A 10,278-nucleotide genomic window follows, 5' to 3' on the forward strand; every position below is an offset into this window, starting at 1 on the left:
GTGCACATACCTGTCGCCCTCCTGGGCGGAGATCACTTTCAGAGATGGCAACTGAACAGAAATTCTATCTGCTGAATAAAAACAGAAACAAACCCTTAAGCAGCCCAATTTCCTAATTCATAGTCAAAGGCAGAGCTAAAATATACAAATAATGCCAAATGAAACAACCTATCTAAAAACATCATGACTGTCCTGGCCAGTATTCCTCAGTGGATAGAGCATCGCCCACAGACTGAAGGGTCCTGGGTTTGATTCCGGTCAAGGGCATGTACCAAGGTTGCAGGTTTGATCCCCGGCCACCGGTTGGGGTTCGTGTGGAAGGCAACCAATCAATATGTCTCTCTCATATCGTCGTTTCTCTCTCTCTGTCTCTCCCCCTCCCTTCCACTCTCTAAAAATCAATGGAAAAAATATCCTCGGGTGAGGATTAACAAAAAATAAAATAAAAAATGTCATGATCTTCTGGCAAAGTACAATACAAGCTTATTCAAACGACTGGCACATATAAGGAACCATAAAACAGCTGTTCCTCTACCCGAGGGGTCAGCAAACTCTCTGTGCAGGACCTGATCGACAGGTCAGGTTTCTCGGGCCCTGAGACTCCCTGCGGCTACTCAGCTCCGCTGTTGTGGACAAAAGCAGCCACAGACAATACCTACAGATGAGCCCGTGTTCTAATAAACTGTATTTACTGACACTGAAATGAGGAATTTCATATAATTTTCACAAAATAGTCTTCTTTTTGTGCCTTTTAATATTTAAAAAACATAAAAGAATGAGCTTTGCCGACCTTCAACTCTATCTAATCTGCAACTGCTTACCGTGCGTTTGGGCCACGTGAACATGCTCAATCCAAGCAGTGTGATAGCCCACAATGTTAGGGTGCTGAAGACCCGCCAGCACCTTCACTTCCCGTAGAACCTAAAGGAGAAGCATCATTAGACCGAGCTTGCACTGGCAAGTGGTTAAATGCTCATGGTATCAAATACTACCACTTGTTCCAGAGCAAACAGAAAAATCCCTCTGTACAAGCAATCTAAACGATGTTAAAATAACGGGAATATCTTTATGAGAGGCCAAAGCCATTGTTATAGCCACTAAACTTACATATACACGGCACTTTATGCTTTGCATAGTTCATTTACACTCATTCTCCTATAACGAAGTCCAGTTCACAAGGTAAATAAAACCTGTTGTCAAGGGCAGAAGATAGACGTGACTTGGAGTCCTAGGTAATTTGCCCAGGACCACACAGCATGTCAGGGAGAAGACTGGGACCTGGACTGAGCTCATGTTTTCTTTTGTTTTATAGCAACTTGTATTTATATGAATAATTTAATTTAAAACTTAATTTCCCCAGCAATGACCCTGAAATGTGGCCAATATGAAATGCCTATAAAAAACTAAGTCAAATAAATTCAGTTCTTATGTTTGTTACTGTAACCCATTCTTAATAAACTGGCAACCCATACACCTAGTATTTGCCAAATACACTCTCTCTCACACACACACGCACACACACACACACACATACAACAACTATTTCAAAAAAACAAATACTCAATTATTCAAAATAAATACATTTTTTAAAATCTTACCTTCATGCAATCTGTCTTAGTTGCACCCTTAATCAGGATTTTCTTAATCGCGTAATACTGACCATCTAATTTATTCCTGACCTAAAAAGTAGAGAAAAAGACAAAGTATATTGTGTCATTAAATTTCAACCGAATAAGGAAAGTTCTTTAACCTGAACTTAGACCATCCAAACGAGCCAAAGAGGTAAAATTAAGGTAAAGACACCTGAGCGCTTTGCTATGGTCAGGGAAGTCAGCCGTGCTCAACTAGACAACAGGTTTTCAAATGCAAGGAGAGGCCAACTCCCAGAAGCCCCCGGTCAGAAGAATGGCAGTGTTAGCCAAAGGGCTCTGTGAAGCCCAAAAAACAGCAGCACAGTTCTTTTCAGTAAAACATTTTATACAAAAGGTAACTATAGGACAAAAACTCAGTTTCCAGAATCCACCAACCCACCGATGTGGTTAGGAAAAAATGAAAATCTGCCCACTTCCCCATAAATGACGAATCTTGGTGGAAAGTAAATATACACAATTTCTAGGAATCTCCCTTTGCCTACTTTCAATATTGAAAACAACTTCTCAATACATTTATTTAAAGCAGTAGGTCAAAAAAGACATGCGGAAAACAACCTTGTATACTCTTCCATATCCACCTTTTCCTAAGATGGAAACCTCTTCAAACTCATTTAAGTAACGTGAAGTCTGTGCTTCAAAGGCTACTTCCCTTGATCTGAAAGTTAAAACAAACAGCCAATATTAGAGCATGAGCACGTCAGAATGTTCTAGGCAGTTCATGTTCCCTGTTTTACTACTAACCTTCTAACTTCCTTCATCACTAAATTGTGGTGACTTGGAAAGGATGAGCTAAAATGAAAATTGAATTTCAGAGCGGCCAGTGTGGCTCACTGGCTGAATGTCAACCCATGAACCAAGAGGTCATGATTTGATTCCTGGTCAGGGAACATGCCCGGGGCTCGATCCCCAGTGTGGAGCGTGCAGGAGACAGCCAACTGATGATTATCTCTCATCACTGATGTTTCTACCTCTTTCTCCCTCTCCCTTCCTCTCTGAAGTCAATAAAAATATTTTTAATGCAATTTTTCATTCTCTATGAAAAAAACATTTGCTAAGCAAATTGACAGGTTGATATGATAGCAAAATGAAAACCTGATTTAGATTAAAATCATTAATCTAATTTTAAGTATTTTATCAGTAATAAGTACTCAATGACTAACTAAACAGGCAAAAGATTAGCGGAGTTCAGTGAGAAAGTCACTTAAATTTCCAGACAAGTTACAGATTTTATATTAACACTTCCTAAATAGGCAACATTCAATGGTTTTCCCTGACAGAGACCAGATATCAGTGCCCTGCGCTAAGGCTGGGGCTTATGGAATCCACAGTGAATGAGGAGAGCAGGGGATCAAAAATGAAGAAAAATAATTTTAAAGCAAAACAACAAAAAAACCTTTTTTTTTTATTAAAGGAGGGAAATGAGAATTAAAGCAAATCTTGGAGCAGTAATTAATTGCTGAGAAAAAAGTTTTTTAATTTGCATAAACTATACCAGTGGTCGGCAAACTGCGGCTCGGCAAACCGGGGCTCGCGAGCCATATGCGGCTCTTTGGCCCCTTCAGTGTGGCTCTTCCACAAAATACCAGCTCTTCCACAAAATACCAACTTCTGCGCATGGGCCACGAAGTTTCAATCGCACTGTATGTGTGCACCTGCACGTGGTATTTTGTGGAGGAGCCACACTGAAGGGGCCAAAGAGCCGCATGTGGCTCGCGAGCCACGGTTTGCCAACCCTGGAACTATACTAACTATAGTATTTTTAAACTCAAAACTCATTTCTGATTAATTCAGGATTGATTCTTAATCCTGACTTAATAGTAATATTTAAATAATCACAAAAGTATTTGATACAAACCTGATCTTCGGAATATGAGAACTATCCTCACAAGGATCCTAAAATAAAAAAATTATTTTTAAAAGCATTTTGAAAATTTTATGGAATAAGGAATCTATCAAAATTCAATGTCATATCAATAGTCTCAAATGCTTACACAATATTAAAAAATAAGACTCAATGGCTTTTTCAACATTACCTAAAAGTTTACAATGGAAAATATATCTCTATTAACCAGAAGATCACTACTAAAAAAGCTACATTCTTGCTACCCACTGTCAAAGCTGAGAATGTACCAACGAGCACCATAAGCAAATGGCGATTTTTACCTTCAGAATATACCACTATGCAGAAACTGACAACTTCTCACGTCTCCACGGCTACCACCCATTCAGAGCCACCACCATCGCTTCTTGCCTGTATGATGCACCAGTGCCCCTGCTTTTGCCCTTGGCCCCCCCTGTCTATGCTCAACACAGAAGCTGGTTGATCCCATTAACTCATAAGTCAGATGATGCCATTCTTCTGCTCAAAATCCGGCAGTGCTGCCTTTCCACTGAGTGAACACCAAAGACATTAAAATGGTCTCAAAATCGGACTCTATTGTCCAACTCCACCGTCCCTCTTACTGCCCTCTTGCCCCCACCACGCTCCCCTGCTCACTCCAGCCACACGGCTGCCTAGCCTGCTCCCCCACACCTGACACACTGCTCCCTGGGGAGCTGCTGTGCCTCCACTCGAGCGCTTTTCCTCCAGGCACCTGTGCGGCGCCTCCTCTCAGCCTCAGCTCCCAACTTACATGAGTCTCAGTGCGGCCCTCCCCGGCCACCCCCCGTAACATTCACACATTTCCTAAGTCCCTTCCCTGCTTTATTTCTCCTTAACACTTCTCACCATCGAACCCATTTATTTTTCCGCATTTTCCTTGTTCCGTTGTTTACTACCTGCTCTTTACAACAGAAGCTCCCTGAGGCCGGGATTCTGTCTATGTTGCTTACTGCTTGGACCCCAGCACGTACCAGAGAGCCTAACACACAGCAGCCATTCAGAAATAGTTGTTACATAAACAAATTAAAGTTAAACATTTTATAAACCTCTTTATAACCAGGATTTCATAACGCTTTAAGACACAGCCCTCTGGAAATCAAAACGTTTTTGTCACATACCAAGCACGTATTTTGAAGCTCACCTGACGAACGCTCTCTCTCGCTGACCTCATTAGATGAGTGATGGCTCTGTTGTGATGTAGTCTCAATGAGCTGAACTCATCACTGCAGGTGAAAGAAGACAGCAGCCCCATTTTGATAAAGGTCTGACAAAGTACTAGAAAAAGAATGCGGAGAATTATTAGAAGGCCATTTTATAATGGTAATTTTTTTAATATATATATTTTTTATTTCAGAGAGTAAGGGACAGGGAGAGATAGAAACATCAATGATGAGAGAATCATCAATCGGCTGCCTCCTGCACGCCCCCTACTGGGGATGAAGCCTGCAACCCAGGCATGTGCCCTGCCTAGGAATCGAACCGTGACCTTCTAGTTCATAGATCTAGGTCAACGCTCAACCACGGAGCCACATCTGACTGGGCTAAAATGGCACTTCTGAAGAGTACACAGCATAAAGAGTGAAAACAGCCTCTATGAGAAAAAAGTTCCGTTCATACACGCATTCCAACTTGGGGATTGATTCCGTCAAAGTGAAGCAACTGGTACACTCACTGCTCAGGAGCACATCTATACTGACTTCTCTGACATTGAACAGTCAGTCATTTGTTTACCATTTCTGGTTGGTCAGTAAAATACTAAGCTCCATCTTTTAAAAAGGCAAGAAAAATGTAATCACAGTAGTCTTCTGATTTTCAAACATATTTCATTTTGCAAACAGGCATTGAGATAAGAATAAAGGCAGAAGTGGAAATAAATGATTAGAATGAACAACAAAAGTGAATATTAACTATTGTTTCTATTATGGAATATCTTAACCAACACAGAGAGCCGGGCAGTGCAGGAAAAGAAACACCACACAGTTGGTGTTAAAAGTATTTAGTGTAGAGGAAAAGTTTCTTTTTCAACAACAAAAATACTGCTGTTCCAGCACTCTGGTCAAGACCTGGCTCAAAATGACTATCTGTGATTTTCATTTACCTGTTCACTGACTAAACCATAAGAGAGCTTCACACATTATATGGATTATCATGTTATAGATACAAAAAAACCTATCTTTTATTTAAATATGAACAATTTTATGGTTATTAATCTTTCAGGGAACCTAGTAATCCTATATAATAAAGAGCTAATATGCTAATTAGACCAGAAGGCGGAACTACCTTCCGACGACCTTCCGGATGAAGCCCCTTCCTGATGAAGCCAGGACTACAAGGGCCGAGGCAGCTGAGGCTGAGAGGGCCAAGACCCTTGCACATATCATCGGGCCTCTAGTTATATTCATAAGGAATTACCCAAAGCAAAATATAAAATGAATTTTAAGAAATATAAACTATATTGCCCAGCCAGCATGGCTCAGTGGTTGAGCATGGACCTATGAACCAGGAAGTCACGGTTCAATTCCAGGTTAGGGCACATGCCCGGGTTCTGGGCTCCATCCCCAGTAGGGGGTGTGCAGGAGACAGCTGATCAATGATTCTCTCTCATCATTGACGTTTCTATCTCTCTCTCTTTTCCCCTCTCTGAAATCAGTAAATATATATTTTTAAAAATATAAGCTAATAATACTTATTTCAAATTTTTATACACCCGCAGCATTAAATACCATAGTACTTTTACAAGTGTTATTTAGCAAGATGAATTTATGCTTACTAACATTTAAACACCTGTCTTGAACGAAATGGGTTTGGTTCATGCACATGGCTCAAGTGTTCCAGCAGAGAGACAAGCAATAGTTGGTTGGCAACTGCAAAAGGGAAGGTTGGCTGCTGCTGCTGCGGTCCTTTTAACACCTGGAGTTCTGCTGGAACATCAGATTCTACAAATTAAAAAAGGAAAAATTGTAATAAATGGTAAACATATCTCGGAATGACAAAATAACACATTCTAATTAAAGAAACAAACTATGTAACTTTAAGGGAAAAAAACCCACCACAGCCCACCTGGTGTGGCTCAGTTGTTGAGCATCAACACCCATAAACCAAGAGATCACCGGTTCCATTCCCGGTCAGGGCACATGCCCAGGTTGAAGGCTTGATCCCCAGTAGGCGTGCAGGAGGCAGACAGCCGATCAATTATGCTTCTCTCTCATCGATATTTCTATCTCTACCCCTCTCCCTTCCTCTCTCTAAAATCAACAAAGACATATTAAAAAAAAAATAAAACTAGGCTTTAAAAAGAACACAGTAGTTAAGCTGAGTGGGGTTAATCAAGACAGACTTTTTGGAATTGAGCTTTGAGTTGAATTCTGGAAGCTGGAAGCCTAGCAGAAAGATGCCACTGGGGGAAGGGAGAACGTTTTGGTAGTAATGATGTGCACAAAGGTAGAAATGAATGAATGAATACTCAAGCAAACAAGCGGGGATGCCTCCTGTCACGAGGACAGTGTTGGCCCAGGCATAAAGACATCAGTTTGGCAGAGGAGAAAGGGAAGGAGGAGGAAAACTTGACTCTTGAGCATGTGCTACGTATGGACAGGTGTCTTACATGTACAATCTCATTTCATCCTCAGGGGACAGTAAAAGGTAAGTGTTACCATTCCCGTTCTCCAGATGAGGACACTGATCTCCTAGAGAAGGGAGGAAATCTGTAAGCGGGCAGACCGACTAACTCCCGAGCCCATCGTCCTCTTTCCACTGCACAACACCAACCGGATAGATGAGTTTGCACTTCAACTGAAGGTCATAAGCTGGTACAGGAGGCGACGGACAGAAACATGGAGGAAAGAATAGGTCGCAGAAATAGCAAGAAAGAAAGGGACCGGCCAGGATTTAAAACACCAGCAACGGGAGTAAGGAGGTGTTAATGAGAGCGGAAATTGGTAGGAGGGCTTGTTAGAGGAAAGATGAGACACTGAATTCTCAGTACAGTGGAACCTTGGTTCTCGAACGCAATTAGCTCCGGAAGGCTGTTCGAGAGGGGATTTGTTCGAAAACCAAATCATTTTTTCCCCCTAGAAAGAATGGAAATTGACCCCCAAATGACCCCCAAATGATTTCCTGTTTTAACCTTTTTTGTATACAGTACTGTTCAATGTACTGTTTAACCTATAAACAAGCACTTCTTTTCTTGAATTTATCGAACTACCCCCGTCCAGCCTTAAAGGAGTCGCTTTCAGCACTCGTTCCACCGGTGCCTTTCAAGAGACCAGCGGGCTCCATCGATGCTCTTTCACTATCGCGGCCTCCACGCCCACTGCTTTTTGTTTATCCAAATCAACAGTTTTTCTACCTCTTCTGTGATCACTGCTTCTCTCACACCCTTAGCAACATGAGCACTCTTGATGGCCTCTTTACGTTCTAAAATTGTGCTAATCGGTTGATTCTCCAACAACAAAAGCATTCTCTTTGTTACCTGAGAGCTGCTTTTTGTCACGCTGACCTCAGCACAAAAGGGCTGTCAGGTCAAAAACTGAAGTTTTGGTCAAAAACAGAGACATTTTTTAAAATATTTTTTCTGAGCCTCATCCAAGGAGTGAGGATATTTTTTCCATTGGTTTCTAGAGAGAATGGAAGAGAGAAAGGAGGGGAAAGAGAGAAAGAGAGAGAGAGAGATCGATTGGTTGCCTCCAGCATAAGCCCCAACCCGGATTGGGGATTGAACCTGCAACCCAGATACGTGCCCTTGATCGGGAATAAAGTCAAGATCCTCTGGTGCACAGGCTAATGTTCTAACCACTGAGCCATGCCAGCCAAGGGGAGACATTTTTTCTGTTAACAATATGGTCAAGAACAGAATTGTTCCTGATGGGAGACGTTCAAGAACCGAGGGAAAACCTGAAGGATTAATTTGAGGTACAATTTTAGAAAACTCGTTTCTGGTAAAAGAAGAAAAATTAATGAGTCTGACACTGGGCTTACTGTTGGCCCTCCTTCTAAGACGATGGGGGCATGGGGATGGGGGGGGCCACACCGAAGACAGTAACTTTGATCAAAGGCCGATGAATCCCTACACAATAAACTCCCGCAGAGCACAGGTTCTGGAGTGACACCTAGGTTTTGAATTTTCAGACTCTACCATTAACTGGCAGAGTGGCCTCACATCAGACAGACGACCTTTGAGAAGCCATTTAACTATTCTGTTTTTGCATCTACTACATTTTTCACGGACCTTACTTTCCACATAAAAAGATAAATTATGCCTGGACCTTCTGGGCTTCTTGGGAAGAAAAGGCACTATGTAAACACAACAGTAGAATGAGTAGCCGAGGAGAAGGGAATTTTTAGAAGCTAATCTAAGATCACACCCTTCAAGACTAATCTTCAGTTTGCAGAAAACCTTATCACAACGTTACAGAACAGGCAGACGTGCATGTTTACCGCTGGGACTTTTTCTATGACATAACCCTATTCACTGTGGAGCTGCTCTAAGTACCACCTGACATACGGAAAACATCAGTCTGGCCCCTGCAAAAGTTATCTTACAGCTGTCCTCTGTTCATGACCGCCACGGTCTGCTTTGTATCCCTCTGGAGTCAAGAATTATAGCTGGTATTAAGGATGAAAATCGAAGGATTTAAGAAATTAGAACATTTTCAACTTGGCTTGCACCTTTAAATCGATTTTAACATGTTAACAGTTGTTTCATGCTTCAACTGAATGTGTTTTCTCTATAATCATCCTATTCAAACCACTGCACAGTAAAATCCTCCCTGAATCAATGTATTCATTCTTCCTTTTTAAAATATATCTTTACTGATTTCAGAGAGGAAGGGAGAGGGAGACAGAAACATCAATGACGAGAGAATTTCACTGACCAGCTGCCTCCTGCACTCCCCACACTGGGGATAGAGCCCGCAACCAGGGCATGTGCCCTGACCGGGAATCGAACCCTGATCTCCTGGTTCATAGATCGATGCTCAACCACTGAGTCACTCCGGGCAATGATTCATTCTTAATAGCACAACTTAATTTGTGCTATTATTGCCAGGTTGTGGGTTCCATCGGGTCAGGGCTCATACAAGAATCAATCAATGAATGCATAAGTGGGTGGAACAACAAATTGATGTTTCTCTCTCTCTCTCTCCCCTCCCCCCCCTCTTCTCAAAACAATCAATAAATATAAATTTTCAAGTAAAATAAGTTGCCAAAACAACTAGTTGCAATTAAAGAGCCTACTGCACTTTCCTTAAAATACTGGATACTTCGGACTGGCTAGAGCCCCTGTTCTAAGCACCTCTCACTTCATGTTGCTGGACAGTAACATACCGTGTGTCCCAGTAACCAAAAGCCTCAAGAAAACTTGTTGTTTTTTTGTTTGTTTGTTTTAACAGAAGAGGAGGCTTTGCATTGAAAACTTGTTGTTTTTCTGTTTGTTTGTTTGTTTTAACAGAAGAGGAGGCTTTGCATACTGCCTCGCGATGACACGTCCTCAGCTACCCTATCGGTGAAGCAAGACAACAGAAGCAATAAATCAAAACTCAGCCCCAACGGCTCAGCGCGCAGGGTCTGCAAAGTCCCACCTAGTAGCCGGCAACGCTCCCGCTCCCGCCGGACCCAGCCACGGGGCTTGGGAGCTGGGAGGGCCCCGGAAACCATGGGTCCGCGGAGGAGAGACGAGCAGAAATGTGCACAAACGAGCCAGCGGGTCGCCCGCAGCCACTCGTCTCCATAAATGCTGACCTGACG

At 42.2% G+C, this 10,278-nt stretch overlaps 1 protein-coding gene across 5 annotated transcripts in view; it reads right to left on the reverse strand.

Moving 5' to 3' along the window:
* The window catches only part of EIF2AK1 (eukaryotic translation initiation factor 2-alpha kinase 1), a 37,083-nt gene that overhangs the window by 14,398 nt on the left and 12,407 nt on the right, over positions 1-10,278 (reverse strand). For 2 of the 5 annotated variants that reach the window (XM_014550351.1, XM_005879419.2), the window contains exons 2-8: positions 6,309-6,470; positions 4,676-4,809; positions 3,508-3,545; positions 2,208-2,307; positions 1,599-1,679; positions 822-921; positions 11-71 (exon numbers count right to left, since the gene is read on the reverse strand). In XM_014550351.1, coding sequence (XP_014405837.1) covers positions 11-71; positions 822-921; positions 1,599-1,679; positions 2,208-2,307; positions 3,508-3,545; positions 4,676-4,809; positions 6,309-6,470 — 676 coding nt within the window. Of the gene's footprint in view, positions 1-10; positions 72-821; positions 922-1,598; positions 1,680-2,207; positions 2,308-3,507; positions 3,546-4,675; positions 4,810-6,308; positions 6,471-9,028; positions 9,051-9,075; positions 9,164-10,278 lie in introns of those variants that run through there. The other 3 variants (XM_014550353.1, XM_014550352.1, XM_005879420.2) reach the window with 3 other exon arrangements.

This window comes from Myotis brandtii, unplaced genomic scaffold (genome assembly GCF_000412655.1).
Source record: "Myotis brandtii unplaced genomic scaffold, ASM41265v1 scaffold6, whole genome shotgun sequence".
Classification (NCBI taxonomy): Eukaryota; Metazoa; Chordata; class Mammalia; order Chiroptera; family Vespertilionidae; genus Myotis; species Myotis brandtii.